General features: G+C 36.7%; 1 protein-coding gene across 1 annotated transcript; it reads right to left on the bottom strand.

The window, feature by feature from the left end:
* Nucleotides 1-133: 133 nt before the first annotated feature.
* On the bottom strand, nt 134-18,297 carry LOC136249567 (uncharacterized). The gene is made up of 19 exons (XM_066041617.1): nt 18,050-18,297; nt 12,626-13,849; nt 12,297-12,401; nt 11,011-11,257; nt 9,183-9,362; nt 8,955-9,118; nt 8,483-8,540; nt 8,087-8,419; nt 7,886-8,035; nt 7,012-7,162; nt 6,851-6,958; nt 6,606-6,694; nt 1,795-1,845; nt 1,602-1,744; nt 1,403-1,553; nt 1,213-1,350; nt 1,021-1,161; nt 498-742; nt 134-449 (listed from the first exon to the last, which is right to left on the bottom strand). The coding sequence occupies exons 2-19, from the start codon at nt 13,828-13,830 to the stop codon at nt 266-268; spliced, it is 3,843 nt and encodes a 1,280-aa protein (XP_065897689.1). The 5' UTR covers nt 13,831-13,849; nt 18,050-18,297; the 3' UTR covers nt 134-265.
* Nucleotides 18,298-18,520: the final 223 nt, after the last annotated feature.

The raw sequence follows: 18,520 nt of genomic DNA, 5'->3' as shown, positions 1-18,520 counted from the left end.
GGCATAGGTAGTATATTCTATGCTCCGACACATACACTGCAATTTACATCCAACTAGCCATGGCCTACCTCAAAAGTAGACTACCCACAACAAAACTCAGTGAACACTGAACTTGGAATTGAAAAAAACAAACAAAAAACAAACAAATAATGGTAGCTAGAATCGCAGCAGTAAAAGATATGTACATAAATTTACAGTGATATTTTGCTGGGTAATTATAAGCTTTACAAATGCATTTCACTATAAATATTAGCTACACGATATACTAGTCTTCAACAGCCACTAAGTCACGTAATTCATCACGATACTCTGAATACATCATTGAATCTTCATCATTTGCTATTGGAGTGATATTGGATACCAGTTCATCATTTTCAGATGAAACTTTCCAGTAATTCAACAAAGAAGAATGTGTAGGTCTCCAATGGTGAGTTGCCATGTGTTGCTTCCTGAAATGTTTAATATACAATCAATGCAGACTGTTATATAACACTTACCAACACCAGCCAACAATTTTGGTGAGTAAATAAAGTGAAAAATAGATGAACGGAATGATAAGAAGTGTAACAGCAAAATCATTGTTGACAGTACTTGGTAAACGCCTGTTGTCCAAGAAGTATGCAGAAAGCAGAACAAGATCCAGCAGTATTAACACTTCAATAAAATTCACCCATTTGTTAGTGTACGGACGTACTCTTGAGGTTATCACCAGTATCAGTAATGAAGTGAATGTCAAGGCAAACTGTGTAGTTACTCAATATGAATTGGTACAAACTCACATAATATACCATGTACATATGCATGCCATGTGCAGCTGATATCCTATTCATGCAAAGCATTAAAGTATGATATTATTGCAGGAATTTTATCACCAATTTGTGTACCATAAGTAGCAAGTAGACAGAGTATTGTATAATTATAATTACAGTATGTGAATGGAGGCAAACAAAAAAAATACATACTATACTTACTGACATGACACAGCATATATCATCCACACATATATACAACACTAGCTACCTGTGTGTAATTGCTTTCAAAATTTTCAAATATCAAGTAGACAACAAAGAACAATAGCCTTCGTAGCAAGTCATAGCCACTCCACCAGTGGCAATCATTTTTAATGCCAAAACTTATTACATCTCGTATTGGGCCAGATTTCTGTGAAAACACATTTGTGCAAAAACCTATAAAATTGAAGTCCTATATTACCTTGATCATGTTAAAGCTAATAGCAAGTACAGACAAAGTTAGCGGTATTAAAACTACCACTGATATAAAGACAGCTATCACTCCATATGGAAGGTGTTGTTGATGAAAACACTGCAATGTCCCATCATAGTAGTATACCTGTTAACGTTACTGTTCGATGGCTGAAATATTCTGATCTAATGGTACTCACCCGCATCCCTGTAGGCTTATTAGGATCATACACTTGTACACATCTCAACAAATTCAAACAGGTATCAGCAGTGTAGACATAGATTATGAGAACTAAAAACCAAATGCCATCAACTGTTTTCTTTTTACTAAGACGAGGAATAAATCTAGCACTATAAAATGATAATCAACCACACACAACCATTAAAAGTATTACTTACAGCATGATATAAGTTACTACACACATTGTTATCAATACTGGAGATATATACCCCAACATTGTAACTTCAACTGCATCCAAATTGGGTGAAATGCACCAAGGAAAATATAGGCTGAATCCAAAGAATCCTGATAAGTAGTAGTGCTGTTTAAAAACATGTTAGCACGTATAATACAAAATAGTTAGTAACATACCCACTGAATTTTGCCACTTCTGGCCCCAGTTCGGTAAATGTATCCTGTCACCTTTAAATGTAGATAAATTCTATACAACCCCAGTAAATTTCATTAACTCAAGTAAGTTATGAACATGTGTTCTATATATACCACACAAAAACAAAGCTGTGTAAAAAAGTGCAGCCTTAAAAAGCCTGGATGAAAAAGTTGTGAAATCAAAGGTGGCGGCCAACAAATGGCTGCAATGATGTTAATACTAATAAATTTTAACAGTGCACACAGCCATTATTAAATTTATTGGCATTACCATCATTGCAGCCATTTGTTGGCTGCTACCTTGATTTCACAACCTTTTCACCCAGGCTTTTAAGGCTGTACCTTTTTTCACAGCTTGGTTGTTTTTTGTGCGGATATCACTTCTTTTTGTAATTGCAAGTTCTAAGGTCAACCTATGGTTGACCTACTTTTAACTTTTTCCCCTTTACTACAAAGACTGCGTGGCTATATGAAGAACTAAATTAAGATGAATGTTGAAGGTGCATATACCCCAATGATAGCTGGGCAGATTCAACTCAAACTAGGAATGGGAGATGCCGAAGCTTCCACTGCAGAAATGGTTAATCATACCGTTCAAGCACTAGGGAGCTACGGATACATGATTTTTTATTATTATTCCCAGGGTTATCAGCACCCCTTGCCACCACCCTGACATCACAGAACCATATGACACTACTCCTTCTGAAGAGAGACAAGGAGAGCAAGTCTTCTGTAAAATACAGCACTGAGCAGCATGACCCATACCACCCCTTAATGTTGAAAATACAAGTGGGACAAAAGAATCTATCTCAATTTTGTTGTTCATACTTCTGTTGTTTCTCATGTTCAAAATGTCAATAAACTACAGTGAGGATACTTGGGTACCATGATATGAAGGTACATGCAATAGCCTTAATTTTGACATTAAAAAATGCCTTCAGATGTTTGCTTACCTCCCCAGAATCCTGAAGCATAAATGTCTACACAAGCCCTGTCCTCATTATTAGCTGTTGCATGTTGAAGGCTGGGTCTCACCTGTAAAGAGGCTGCAACGGATGTATGAAAATGGCGTTTTCTAGTTCCGTAAAATGAGTATGTCACCCACCCACACTGGCTGTACTTGGCCGCATGACACAACTAGATATATACTTTAATTTTTGTAGAATGTTCTATATTTTCCATTGGTAGATCTATGAAATTATGAACTTGACTATTGAGTAGATTTTAGCTAGAATTTTCATTTATGAAGTAGAAATAAAGTGAGATGATCAGCCGTGATAGCAGCGGCTCATTGGTTAAGGATTTGGTGTTCAGTATGGAGGTACCTGGTTTGAATGCTGGTCGGTAACTTTTTTCGATGTGTTTTTATGCACCTTTCTTACCTGCGGTGACTGTTCTATTAGAGTATTTCAACCCCACGATTTACAGCTGTTGGTTTTTGCCTTGTAACTCTGCAGCTGTAAATGCGATTTCTTTTAAACCACAAAAGGTTTGAGCTATGATGGTTAACCTATATGCAAACCAATTTTTAAATTATTCCCATAAGTGGTTTACCCTGTAGGCGTGACAACAAGTTGGCCTTTTTTAATGCAAATAATCGTCCATAGCTCTATGAATATTACTCAGATTTGCACCAAACTTGGTATGCGATTGTGCCACAATACATTCTTAAAGTGAACCAAAGCTCATGACAATTGAGCTACACATTTGCATTTTATAATGGTTTTTGTAAAGTGTGCAAAAAGAATCTAAGCCCCCCCGAGCCCCCTAAATGAAGGGGAAAAAATGAAGAAATTAAGCTAAATTTTGAAGGCTTATATTTCACAATTGCATTATTTTTTAATCTTGCTCAAATTTGGTATGTGGGGTCCTGAAGGTGGAGGACATTTGCAGTATAAAATTGATTCCAATTTGAGAAGAGAGCACGGAGATACGTATGTGTGAAAATCACATTTTGTTTCTTCTTGTAAATATACTTACAGTGTGGCACGCTGGCTTTCTTGGCCGCATGACACACTACCATGTGTCTTGATATATATAATGGTTTTGCACTTTTAATGCATAAACCAATTGCCAACATAATTGCTACATACTTTTAACCATATTCACCTAATACTAAAATTGTGTGATAGTGTAAAGACTCATAGCTCACTAGCTCTGGTTTGCATTAGAGAATGACAGTATAGCTCCAAAATGCTATTAGCAAGCGGCCGAAGTAACAGAAGTTATTAAGGAAAACATAGGGCTCAGTTACGTATATTCTGAATAACAACAAAATTTGGTGGCAAACTAAATTTGGTGAATTGGTGATTCATCACTAAACCACCAAATTTAAAATTTGTCAATATTATTTTTATTCCTTTTGTCCAAGCTTTTGATATGTAGCAGTTACTGAGGTAGGTTTTGACAAACCAAGGGTGGCTTCGTGGATACTACTTAAACACACCTTACTGGTAAATTAGTGTGATTCCACAGATGCAAATGGGTGTGGCTCACAACAGAAGCTGCCTGCTGTAAGACTAGACTAGAACTCTTACTCAATTAGTAGGCGTGGCTCCACGTAAGCTTGCAGAGAGCAACAGACATGGATTCATGCACAGCCATTGATAAGGCCAACGTAATAAGCTTCCTTGTTTTCCATCACTTTGCGAGCAACCAGGTAGTGAGGTTGGACAGTTATTATTATCAATAACTAAAATTTTATTATTTGGGTGAGCCTTCAATATGACAATACACTGCCCACCAGCCAACTTGTTTCAAACAACATGCTAGATGTTTCAAAGGGCTGTGGCTTTTCATATGTGTCACAGAAAACAACTTCCAGTAAATTTAGCAACAAAGTAATACTTTTTAGAGGAGTTTGAAACTAGTAAAATCCAATAAATCATAGTTTTGATTGTAACTCAGTGCAGCATACACCCTAATAACCATCAATTATGTTCATTAATGGTTGACATGGCATCAGTAACAAAACTTTGAAGCTTCAGTAACACTTTCTCAAAAAGCTTCTGAGGTTGTATTTGTACATTTGTTCCAGCACTAATGGACTAAGCTATACCTACTGTATATAACAACAAATATTGGTGAAACTATTATTTGGCAATTTGCTATAAAATTGCTGTTGGTGAAAATTAAATTTGGCAAAATGCTCTCACTGAAAAAATTGGTGGTGCACCATTGTACACGAGGTTGTACATGGGTGTAAGCTGACAAAAAGTTGAAGCATGCATCCTGTACAATCCTTTTTGTGTTATCTTATGGATTCAGTCACTGCATGTATCAGTCTGGCTGGGTCATGCACTTTCATGATTGAAACAGGGTCGGTCTGACCCACTTTATAAAAGAATATCCAGGTCCTGCTGCAGCCCAATTTCATCTGTGGTCCATGTCCACTTATCAGGATCATGTGTTTCTGTCTGTAGGCATACGTAAAAGCCTCTCCCATTTAGGCCAATGTTCATTAATTCCTTGTTTCCTGTCACCAGCCCACATGCCACTTTGCCTACCACATTGGTAATTATTATTGTAATTGAGATTTAAAATTGCAAATAATTTTTGTGTAAATATTGAGATACTCTAATAGAGCAGTCAGAAACTCATATAACTATGTGAGTTGTATTAGAAGTCCAAAAAATGTGTACTCTATAACAAAACTACAGTCAAATAAAATATGCAACACATATGGTGCTACTGTAACTTCTGTCTTCAATAATCATCATTGTGCCTGTACATCAGAAGATGTGTGGGTATTTAAAAACAATCCCAAAAGAGTGCTTATGGCTGGTTTGGGACCACATCAAAATACAGAAAGTAAAACCTATGCAAAGCAGCCAAGCGGTGGTAATAGGTGTGACTCAAAACACCTGAGTTTTATAAGTTTGTGAAATCAAAAGTGGCAGTCAAAAATGATGTTAATTAGTGTTGCACCGATATCCAAATTAGCCGATTATTCCGATAACCGATATTAAGCAACAGAATTAGCCGATACCGATAACCGATCCGATATACACTAATAACACTAACACTCATCCTCATCATTATTAAATGGCTCATATTAGTGACATAACCATTGATATACAGCTCATTCTAGGCTAAAATGTAAAGTTAGATGTATACCACAAGTAAAAGTTACTCATGGTAAACAGGTTTTAAGTACATTTTACTACTGCTATACAGTTGAGACAAGTGGCTGGTACTACATAGAAACCTAAAAACCTCAGTTTATTGTTGGGCATGGCCTAAACCCTGACAGTTTATTATGGGCATGGCTTGTAGTCACCGCTAAACCATTAACACATAACTTAATTAAAATGCCAAATAACTTATGTCTAGCCTCCCTCACATTATACTACACAGCGCAGTGGAGATTAACATTGGCCTTGATTTAATCAAAACCGATTAATCGGCTAGTAGCCAATATCGGCCCGGTATCAGTGCAACACTAATGTTAATGCTATATAGCAAATTTATGTCCATTTAGCATTAGCTGCAACCTTTGTCAATGGTTTTACAAATTTTAAAACCCAGGTGTTTTAAAGGCGACACGCTCTGCATGTTTTATCGATTAGAGTGTTTTGTTAACAAGACTGTGAACTATTATAGTATCAAGAGTTATTATTAACTCTTGGTATAGAGAGGTATGTATAGCACATGTTTTCACTGAAAAATCCAACTAAGTGAGTGGAGCCACACACAAAATCAAGGGTCTACTAATACAATTTAATAGCAATGACCAGCCTTGTTTGCACTGTATGTGTGTGCCCATGTACATAGAGTATATACTTCCATCTCACTTGTATGAAGAACAGAAATCCTTTCAATGCATTGGGTAGACCAATGTTGCAGTATATGACCAACAATGAAACCACCACAATTAGAACACCTAAATAAAAAAGAAAAGAAAACAGGTAAACACAAATGTTTTTAGTGTACTGCAGTTGTCAGTGGTAATAGTAGTAGCAAAACAGAGCAATAATATTCAAAATTGCTAAGGTATGCAGCTACGTATGAGGAATGTATACACATGCCACCAACTTACAGTATAGAACAAACATTACAATATGCCATTTTTCACATGATACACATTCAATGAGATTGAGAGCAGTGCCTTGATTGGAACTGCTAGAACACTTTCCACAGAGAAAACCTATAAAGCGATGAGAATAACGATAATGTAACAGTGGTAGCTATGATGGGTACCAGTTCTTCCCTGACTACATTGCTGATCAAGATCATCATCCTTGACTAGACATCCTGATAATCTTCCCTCTTGTGTACAGTTTTGATAAGATGGTGGAATTCTTGCTGTTACAAAGTATCCATCAGAATCAAATCCTCCATATCTATCGGACTGTACCAATAAGTCTTTCAATGCTACACACATTAATGTATTTATCTAGTTGCTAAAAGTTCAAATGTAGTGGTAAATTCAGTTGGTAAATTTTGAATATTGTTTATGCATATATAAAACCAGGAGCTTATGAGCTGCCAGTGGTGGCAACAGAACATGAAACTTGGTTTCATGTCTATCCAAATTATGTCACACATTTAAACTTTAAGGTGGTACATTTAAACTTTAAGGTGGTACATTTACATAATTAACTGTGATTACAGCCATGAAGAACACGATGAGAAAATGATAATAGCGATGACCCCATCATTTCCAAGAGCTACTAAGAATGATAACTAAAGGCCAGTGTGTCAAAGTGGGAGCCTCACACATACACACACACACACACACACACACACACACACACACACACACACACACACACACACACACACACACACACACACACACACACACACACACACACACACAACAAACACACACACACACGCATACAATCCTTATACAGCTTAAAATAACAAGGTAATATTCCATTATGGTATTATTCAGTAATGGATTTGGATTGTGATGGCAAATGGTAGGCAGCGTAAGTTGCATGCTCTTTTGCTTCCTTTGGCAGCTCACAAACCCCTGACAAAATAGCTCTTACTGTTAAAGAACATGTTTTGCAACCTCACATGTGTAAGGTTTGGTACTAATAGGTAGCACAAATAAAAACCTTACTTGAATGAAAATATATCTGTTACTGCTGTCTTGTCTTATAATAACATTGTTCCCTCCACCATAGATGAACACACACACTCCATCAGTACTGTTGTACTCATAACCAACATGACAACATGTTATGTTCACATCTACTGTAAGTGTATTGACCTGTGTGGTGATTGTATGGAACAGTATGATAGTACTGAGTTGTGTACATACCACTTGCCCATTGGATGAATCAATGAGATGTAGCACAAAACTGGACAGAAAATTTTGATAAGTTTTTTGGTTAACAGAACAAATATTCTGTAGCTGGTTAGAGTTACGCATTATTAGTGCTGTTCTTTGAAGTGTTCCATTGCTATTAACAGCAGCAAAACTTGAGGTGATGTCTTTAACAGAACTTAGATCCACCTCTATGATGTCTGATGGACTTGCCGTAGGATTCTTATGATATGAGTACACTGCATCTTGAAATAAATTATTCTGATCTTTGGCAAAAAGAAACAAGTTAAATATCTCTCCAAGGGAAATTGTTATGGTTTCATTGTCCTACAAGCATATGAGTATAACACAAGTTATTAATTGTTCTAATTTTAACATTCTTGTGCTTACTGTAAACAGAGTATGTGGTCCTGATTCAAAGTAAGGCAACATTTCATCTTGGTTCTTGCTATAAGTTAATTATCATGCAAACACATAAATGTAACATAATAAACACAGCATTGTTTACACTAACCATACATAGACAAATAGTCATACGTACGTACATGGACAGACCACTATTTTGGCAAAAAAAAAAAAATTATTGCAGATATACATGCATGACAACGTGAGGGTGTTGACTGATTCATTACAGTGTTAGGTTAACTGGCTACAACACAAATTTACACCAGTAGGTGCAGTAGTTATTGCTATCCCACCACTACAGACCCTTGAGAAGACAACCTGTAGATGCATGGAGTCAGAACCCCGACACAAAAACTTTTGAAAGCAAAATACAAAGTTAAAATCTATTAATCCAGATGACTTGATGGGCTCTTACAATCAATAAATCATGCTTATTGTACTTACAGGCCATGCTTACCTGAAATTGAAAACTTTTGCAACAGAAAATATTGAAAAGTTAAAAAACTGCTGGCTGTCAGTTACAGATTGAACTTTAACACATTGACTGATATCATCAGCAAAGAATGCTTCACCCTCTCCACCTTTAGTGGTCAATTTGTTATTTTCAAATATAAATTTCATCTATAAATAGCAACAGAGTATAAATAGAATCACCGCCTGCTTGTATACATAATAGATATTTTACCTTCCAGTTATCTGGTTTGTACTCATGCTCACCCCCAATGTCATATTGAATGAAACAAAAATTGTTTAATATTAAAGCAGTATCATTTCCACCTCTGAAATTTTCTGCAGCAATGGCACCTCCAAACTGTGAAGCAGTGTTATTGACAAACATCAGCTCAGTATCAGGTAGCACATGCATCTGTTGACAACACATCAGTACTCGTATCAAATCAAAATACTGTATTCTCAAAGAGGCCATGCATTATTATCCATGCAAAAACAGCCAAGCTATATAAAAACTAGGGATGCGGCCTTTAAAAGCAAATTTGTGAAATCAAAAATGGCGGCCATCATGATGTTGACGACAATAAATTTTAATAATGGCTTTGTGCATTACTTTTTTTCACCCAGGCTTTTTGAAGGCTGCACCCCTTTCATACAGCTTGGCTGTTTTTGCATGGATTTTACTTCTTTTTGTATTTTAAGTATATACCCCAAGCCAAACATAAACTGAGGTTTGTTTTTACACAAATCATTGTTCTTCTTATCTACAGATGTAATGACGACGATATATGTAAGGCAAATTAGTGCTCTAACAATACAGAAAAATGACCTACCAATACAGACAAATGACGTACCAATACAACACCAAAGATAAAGGGTCTATGTTAATACTGATAATTGCTCTATAATTTTGTGCTTGGCTATTATTATAGTGCCTGTATTTATCTGCAATAGAGCTTTATCATACATACAGTACGATATACTGTATAGTAGGGATCGTGCAGAATTGGGCTTTTCTAGCCAAAAATATCACCCTAAAACCAGAGTTACGCTTGTCTGAAGGCATCAGTCAGTAACTTACTTACTCAGTCAGTAAGTAGAAAATTCTGTTAAATATATAAATTTTTTAAAAATCTGTAGCAACTTGTTGAAAGTGTTTCGGGTCGATCTGAAAGCTTGTTTAGGCTTAGTTTTACCTAACCAATACTGTTGTCTAGGAAAATTGAAGCTGGTTTTTGGGTGATGTTATTTTGTGGGCTACGCCTACTCCTTTGTGGTCCCTACTATACAGCACTATCATACTGTATGATACACTTACAGCTGAAGGACTTACCTTCATCATCATCAATGGCATCGTCAAGTTGGTACCAAGTCTAACTCTCACAAGTTGGAACCTCTGAAGCAGAGCAAGGCAAACAATGTCATTCTTGATTGGGAGTCTAGGCCATAGGTGGTGTAATGGGGGGTAGGGGTATCATTGGACCCCATTTTTTGGAATACTTGCAAGAAAAGATTGAGATACTCTATAGCGCAATCAGCCACTCAAAAGTCACCCACTGTAATAGAACAGTCAACTTAAAATAAGCTCTCAGGTTTTCTAAAATATGGAGGCAAGCCCCCAGACCTCCTACTATATCTGTTGTATGCTTCAAATTTCACTGTCAAAGTTAGCCACCTCACTCTTGGCCTGCTACGCCCCTGATCTAGGCACAGGGATCTGAAAAGCTATTGTAAATTATTTTCATTGTGTGTGGTTGACTGCTTTATTAGAGCAAAGAATTACAATCGTCAAACTTTACAATGTGTAAAGGATTTCCAATTTCCAATTTCACAGAAAATCTGCCAAAACGCCTGGTACCACTTATACTAGAGTTTTTCAATATAAACATAAAACAATTATTATAGTAATTATATTCATAGTGACAGGAAGAGATGAGAAATAATAAGACTTCATAAACTCACAGCAGTGGCTCACACTTATTTATTTGAAGTGTGCTTTTTACTTCTTGGCTGCACAACTCACTACCATGAGTCTTGATATAACTGCAGTATAATACACTCACCAAAACAAGCTCTCCTAATCTTATAGTACCACCTAGTGCTGCTCCATGATTGTCAATAAATTCCATTCTACCATTAATGATTATCCTAGCATGATTGATGTTCAATCCTCCTCCATTGTTGGAATGAAACACATTTGTACCAGTGAATTTCAATGGAAACCGAAGAGCAGATATAGCACCAATATATCTGTGTCGATTTGAGGCAGTAGAGCCTGTCTGTATCATGTTACTGTTGTTAAGGAATGTGCTAAAAAAGGTTAAATATTAATATTCTAAAGACTGGGTGGCATGAGGAACATGTTTAGTATGACAGTGGCTAAGTTTGGTGCTACCTGAAAGACTATCTGCCAGGACTGTTAAATAATACATTAAGTGCATGGTACCAGCAATGATAGTAGTATGTGTATATTCAGTATTACAAATGGTGGGTTTAGTATTGATCGTGATACTAAAAAGGCACCAAGCATAGCCCTAGCTGTCATGTCACGCTACCGTGAATTGATACCTATTGTGCTGTCAGCAAAGATAAATGTACACAAAGGAGGACACAAGTATGTAAGTCCATGAAGTATGCATTGTATGAAGTATGCATTGTATGTATTGCAGTATGCCAAAATAGGCTGAAGCAATGTCAAACAATTATAAATCAAGCCTGTAGTCTTAGCTGTTATCAAGTTACGCTTGTCTGAAGGCACCAGTCAGTCAGTCAGTCAGTCGGTCGGTCAGTCGGTCGGTCGGTCGGTCGGTCGGTCGGTCGGTCGGTCGGTCGGTCGGTCGGTCAGTCAGTCAGTCAGTCGGTCAGCAAGTCAGTCAGTAGAAAATTTCACTGCATAATTCTTTTTCTTTTTAAATTTCTTTTTAAATATATAACTACCTAATGGAAGCGCGTTTTGGGTCACACTGAAGGATAACTGATGTGCCAAAGGTATTGTGACGTTGGTTTCTGGCTAATATTGTTTTTGTGAGAAAGTGCAAGCCTCCAAGATCTCTACTACCACAGTTACCATACTGAATGATATATGTATTGTATCCCTAAGCAGGGACTAATACTGCACATTACCTTTTAAACCAAAACTCAACCGGATTATTGTTTGTGCTGTTTCCCTTTCACCAACAAAAGGTACTTAGTAGCTATACAACACATCTTGCTGTTCCATGAAAAATACTTTTATTTTATCTATGCATAAGAATTTACATTTAGTGCATAATAACATTTTCAATGCCACACACAGAGTGCATGCATACATGCATTCCTGCACACACACATACACACACGGAGTACTTACCAGTTTGCTATATTTATAGGCTTAGTGCCAAAGTCTACTCGAGTGTATGATAACACGCCAATGGCTGATCCAGCATTGAGTGCAAAATTATTCACAAACCTGCAGCTAAATAATACACAGCATGCATTGTATGAAAGTTATCTACAAATTTAACTGCATGCACACACGCACGCACACATGCCACACACAGCAAACATATCTCCTAGGATGCATTGTTATAATTGCCTTTTAAAGAATTGTAAATTAGTGACTATATACTGTTGGAACGTGTGTAGTTATAGTACATTATTAACATTATTAGAAACAAGATATACAACATACACACTTACCTTGTAATGAATGCTGCATTAGAGTCAACATCATCAGACAAAGAATTACGCACAATAAAGGCGACAGTACCTGAAATGATTGCCCAATTTTCTGAGAAGTTCGAATTTTTGACATGAAGTTCATTAAAATTAGCTGTTCCATACAAGCTAACGGCAATAGCACCTCCCAATCCCCCAGCAGAACCAAAACTAGAAATAGGCAAATTTTCAATTGATCTGTCAAGGCTATTGGCAAAAGAAGAAAATCGTTTTTTAGTCTTGTTAATAAAAGTATCTATATTGTCAACTGTATCATTGCTTGATCTCAGTAAGCGACCAAGAGCTCTATTGTGAACAAAATTACACTCAGTAACAAGCAACACATTATGGTCAGAGTTTACGGAGATCATTGCTAATGCTCCACCCTGGTGTATTGCAATATTATCATAAAAGTGACATCTGTGAACTTTAGCAAACAAATTGTTTACATTAATCACCTGCAAATAAATACCTCCACCATTTCCAAAAGGAATGTAGCCAAAAGGTCTTCCATCACTATTTGAAATGTATTCAGCAGTTTTATATGCAATATTATCTTGGAATGTGCAGTTTTCAACTAATAAGTTGACATTGGATTGATCTATAAAGTATGCTCCGAAGCCGACTCCTCCTGTTGAGTTAGTCGTGATTAAGGTAGAAACAAGATTTGGTTGCAGTCCAACGTTGGAATAGAAATAGCAATTTCTAAGAACAAAATAGTTCCCAAGGTATATTTGAATTCCATTGTTAGTGTTATGATGAAAAGATGAATTGATAATTTCAATGTAAAAAGAGTTGAAAATGTATAATGCAGCTGTTGTAGGTCCACAACCAATGAAATCCAAACCCACAATGGTGATATTTGAGGAATTATCAAAACCAATTCCACTATAAATACTGCTCACAATTTTTGGGCACATGATGGTGGCCTTCCCTGCATCCTTAGAGTCCAATTTTAAGGTAACATTTATGAAATTCACAAAGTTAGTGTAACTTCCATTGGTAGCACTGTAGTTACCAGGATGTACTAATATTGTAATTGATCTGTTGTCAAAATTCCTAGCAATGTTAATGACTTGGTCGGCAAAAGATGATTTCCCTGGTACAACTACACAGCAGTTTTCAACAGGCATCAGCACAGTTGATAAAACTGTTATGACTACAAAAGTCCACCTTGTCAATTGCATTATATACACTTGTCACTACCTAAACAAATGAATCAATGTAAAATACATGGAATTTAAATCAAATACCGTAAAATTGGGTTGATAAGCGCATGTGTCTATTCAGCACATATTATTTGTTAAACGCATACACATTTCTTGTGATTAACCATGGATGATAAGTGCACATGGTCAAACGTAAGGCTCAAGATGCTAAAAAGCTACACACGAGAAGAAACGCTGGAATTACTGGAAAATGAATGTATCCTTGAGTGCTTACGTCTCCCTTGAGGTCTCCCTTCACTCTGTATACAGCAAATCAGCCTTCTGGATTACAATATTCTTGTTCATTAAGAAGGATTTCACCCAGAAATAGGATCAAATATCCTTACACACTGGCGTGGTGACCAGCACGAATTACTAACTCCTCTATTACAACATAGTGATTCCGTGTTAACTCACCATGATTATTTATTAGGCGTATGTGCCTAACAGATTGTATGATTTTTTACAAAAGTTTTCTCTGAAAATTATAAGCGCATGCACTTAACAACCTGATTCTACAGTACAGTATCTGTTTCTCAATAGGTATGTATTTCCTCATCTGAAAAACACTACCAATTGGTTAACTCTGCATTCACTGCATGAGATGATCATTTTAAAATTTAAATAGTGTAGGTGCATGTACTGTGTCTGTAAAAAGAAACGTTAAACAAACTATTAAGTAGATAGCTTAAAATTTAATAGATAGCTTGCTTGACTAATGCAATTTCTTAGACTGCTATAGCTTGTTACCAACTTTTAAGAACACTGCATGGCTGCATTCAGCCAATAGTTGTACAAAAACAGTAGATGGGTTTCTGCGGTTTCGACAGAAACCTCTTTTAAATTTAGCTCAGTGACAGTCTACTAGCTTCATTATTGTTGTATTGACAATTGATCATAGCAAACAACTATATACCACTCTGTATTTCAGTAGCATGCTAACATCCATTAAACAATAACACTTTACTTTTCACCTCCCACTGCATTAAAAACGATCAAGATACATTGTACTCTAATAGATCAGTCAATTAACTACTCTAATAGAGCAATCAAAGCTACAGCTTAGTTACAACTTTTGCCCTATAGTATTTATAGTTTGAAGCATTGGAATTATTGTAATTGTTAACTAAAAGTAGCCTAAAATCCAATCTTGGAACTTCTAAAATCTCAAAATTTCCAGAGAAATGTCCTCAAACGCCTTATTTTTCAGCTATACCAACTTAAATCCAGATCTGCCACTGAAAAAATCCTTTATGCAGTAAGGAAAAGGCTATATATGTGGTGGGAATGAAATCTAGTTAATGTGGCCTTTTTTCAGTATGGTAGTAGGGCCATGAAGGTGCATTCTCACTGCAAAATATTAACCAGAATCCAGCCTCACAATACCTTAATTAATGGTGCCTTGGCAATATTGGTTTGGTATAATAAAGCCAATTCCTGTGGCATGCATCATGCCTACTCACCAGGATTGACTGTTGCTGCTTACTTAATTAATAATCTTTAATTGTACTAATTTGTTGACTTTTTATTATAGCATTGCTATGTTATTAATTATGTGGCTGTGATTGCATTATTAGAGTATCTCAATCTCCCTGATATATCGTAGTAAAAACTAAGCAAACTACCGCTTTGCCTATGAGTAATTAGTAATGTGGCATATGTTTCATTGCATAATTATAGCCTCACCATTCTTCTTTTGATGCAGTACACAACAAATTTAATCTTGGTCAGTGTTTTGGCAAACTTGAAAATAAAATAATGTTAATCACGTGATCCCTTTAAAATGAATATAGCTATAAACTCTAATGTAGATATTAATAGGTGTAGTATCAATAGGGAGGGAAATAAAGCTCCTCCACTCTAAAATGCCATTAATAGTCTGACTTTAGCCTCTGAGATCGAGATACTCTAATAGAGCAGTCATAAACACTCTAATAAAACAGTCAGCTGTAGCTGAAATGATTTACATTTTTATTCATTTTTGACTTGCCAGGTCAGGGAAAATACTCCATAAAACATGATAAATTTTTTATGGCCTAACGCTAAGAAGAAAGAAAGGTTATCGACAACAGAAAATATTAGGTATTCTCATGAAATTTTACTTGTGGCATACCCACCTAAGCCGAGGTCCAACAATATAGTGTAGGCATTAAACTAGTATGGCCTTTATAGTGAGGGATCTTTGCTAGGAGGTGGTCTTATAAAGAGGATATCACTAAGTAAAAGTATCGAGTACAAATGTTCTGGTCCACTATTCCATTCCCTCAATCTACTATTCTAGTCCACCATTCCATTCCACTGAATCCAGATGCCCTAGACTCAGTGAACTGATGCCTGTGGAATCATACAATCTAGGTACGTGATAAAGGAACCACAACAGCTGTAATCTTGAATTCTCATACATCCAGACTTAAGCAACGATTCATAGGTTACTTCATGCCAGCAAAGAGTCTTTATCACATTAAAGCATGCAAGTTACTGTTCCAGCTGTGGAGGCCAAAGTCTGGTAAGTACCGGAGGTTAGAATCTTGTCACCAAAGTAGGCATTTCAGTATCCGAGTTCTTTTATATTTCCCCAATAGAACTCAGGCACAAAATAACAACATGCTTTTAAATTGAGATTGCTCCATCACCCAAGCTCCTATGGAGATGAAAATCACTATGGGGTTTGCCCATATGCTGTTCATTGTGGAAATCTTTTATCATGCATTACATCAAAGTAAGTTGTCATATTGTAATCTTTTTAAGCCTTAAAATGTATGCAGTATACTTTGAAACTTTAAAAAACATACTATCAGATGGAAGGCATTCACTATTGCTTACTTTAAAGTCTGCAGTTAATTTGCTCAAGTTAGTGATTTTCAGCTACACAACAATTTTCTGATGGTTATGTGTCACCAACTCAAAGTATAAACCCCACCTCAAAGTCAGCATAACAAAGACATATTTAAGATCATCACTCCATCTTATAGGCACTGTTGCATAATTGTGACACCTCTGGTGTATCTTTACGTTTACTTAAGATAACCACTTGCCTATACATGGCCAATTATCAACTAGCACCTATTATCGGCTTACGCGATACCAATAAGGATTATCAACTAAGAGTTATTATGAATATTTCCATAATCCACAATAGTGAAATGTAGGGTTCTGGTTGTTGCTGGAGTAGCCTTTTTGTGTTTATAGGCACCCTTTTGTATGTGCCTGACTGAAACCCAATGTTTTTCACAGGGTGAAGACGGAGCATGGAAGGGACTTATGCAACTGACCAGACAGCTGCTCACACTTGACACCATTAATTGATACTCACTTGAAAACAAGGAAGGAGACACCATTTATTGTATTCATGATCAGAAAGACACGAGAAAGACGGACAATAAATCCAACCACCAACAACTCTTGATAAAATTTATGCAATCACGTGCGCCATTATAACAGGATTGGTAAAGTAAATACCTGTCACAAAGCTGGGACAACTACAACTGAATAGTAGTTGCTGTTGTGTAACGGAAACCACTTCTCATTGTTCTTGCTTTGACACAGCTGGTTGTAGATCCATTATTTAATGGATTGGTCTAGTGCACAGAGTTTGTCAGCAGAATGGCCCACGTGATTCATACCAACTTTACGAGACAGCTCAAGGAGAGATGAAGAGAATGGTAAAAAGTGGAAGTTGATAGGATATACCAACAAGGAGATAATTAAGATTGGAAGGACCAAACTTGGTTGATAATTGACCACTTACAATACACTGACTTGCTATTGTACTGACAAGTGTGCATTAGGTGAACCACAAAGCATATAAAAATTGCTAAGATCCAATAAACCTTGAAGTTACAGTATACTCTCGCTGACTCTTATTACATGTACAAACTTGCAGCTAGAAGCAACTGCAACTTCAAAGAAGTCCAGGTTGTCATTTTTTCCTCTTTGAAATGTATGGGGAATCCCAGAGAAAAATGTACCTTTGCACTGCATGTGCATGATTGGCAATTGATACTCTGTCTATGACTAGGCATATTAAAAATCCTGTTTTAAATCCGGAAAAGGATATGATGCAAAATTCCCAGAACTTGGAAAAAATCCCTGGCCAGCTGAATTTTCAGCTTCATGGTGCGAGTTAAATAAAAAAACACACACACACATGTACATAGGTACAGTATTAACATACGTACAATATAGTACGCCTCTATACCTCTTGTTCACCAGTTGCGGCCTTCCTTGTAAATGTGATCCGACGTCCGTTGTTCAACGATCGCAGCGGTAGACTGAGGTTCAAGGGTGCACTGAGTGACGTCGGGTCCACTGACGTGATCGAGTCCGACCTATAGCGGCTAGGTGGTCTTTATTGGTATTCAGGACAGTGATTATACCTTTAGCCTGCGCGACAACCTGTGATCACCGAACTCCACATGCGATCACGGGTCCTTAGTACATGTTGTGGGTTTCAGTATAACCACTAGAATGACATCACTATAGTACATCATCGCTTTTTAAAATTTATTTGTTAAGATGCTGAAGCTGATAGGGTGGTGTTCAAACCTAAATGCTTAAATTTGTTAGAGGTATAGTCTGTGGTTATTATTAGCCTAGTCTCGCGTGGCCAGACCCTTTCCACGCGGCCGCTTATCGATTAGAGATTATAAGCGGCGCGCCACTTATAATC

The sequence above is a fragment of the Dysidea avara genome, chromosome 3 (assembly GCF_963678975.1).
Source record: "Dysidea avara chromosome 3, odDysAvar1.4, whole genome shotgun sequence".
NCBI classification, from domain to species: domain Eukaryota; kingdom Metazoa; phylum Porifera; class Demospongiae; order Dictyoceratida; family Dysideidae; genus Dysidea; species Dysidea avara.
Note: the sequence above shows the minus strand (reverse complement) of the source record. Positions and strands in the feature narration are given on the sequence as shown.

Coding starts and splice junctions, on each gene's coding strand:
- LOC136249567 (XM_066041617.1), bottom strand. CDS start 13,830: ATGCAATTGACAAGGTGGACTTTTGTAGTCATAACAGTTTTATCAACT. Junction 8,541..8,954: donor GCAAAAGTTTTCAATTTCAG/GTAAGCATGGCC, acceptor ATTAACTTATAG/CAAGAACCAAGATGAAATGT. Junction 7,163..7,885: donor ACAGATATATTTTCATTCAA/GTAAGGTTTTTA, acceptor TTATTGGTACAG/TCCGATAGATATGGAGGATT.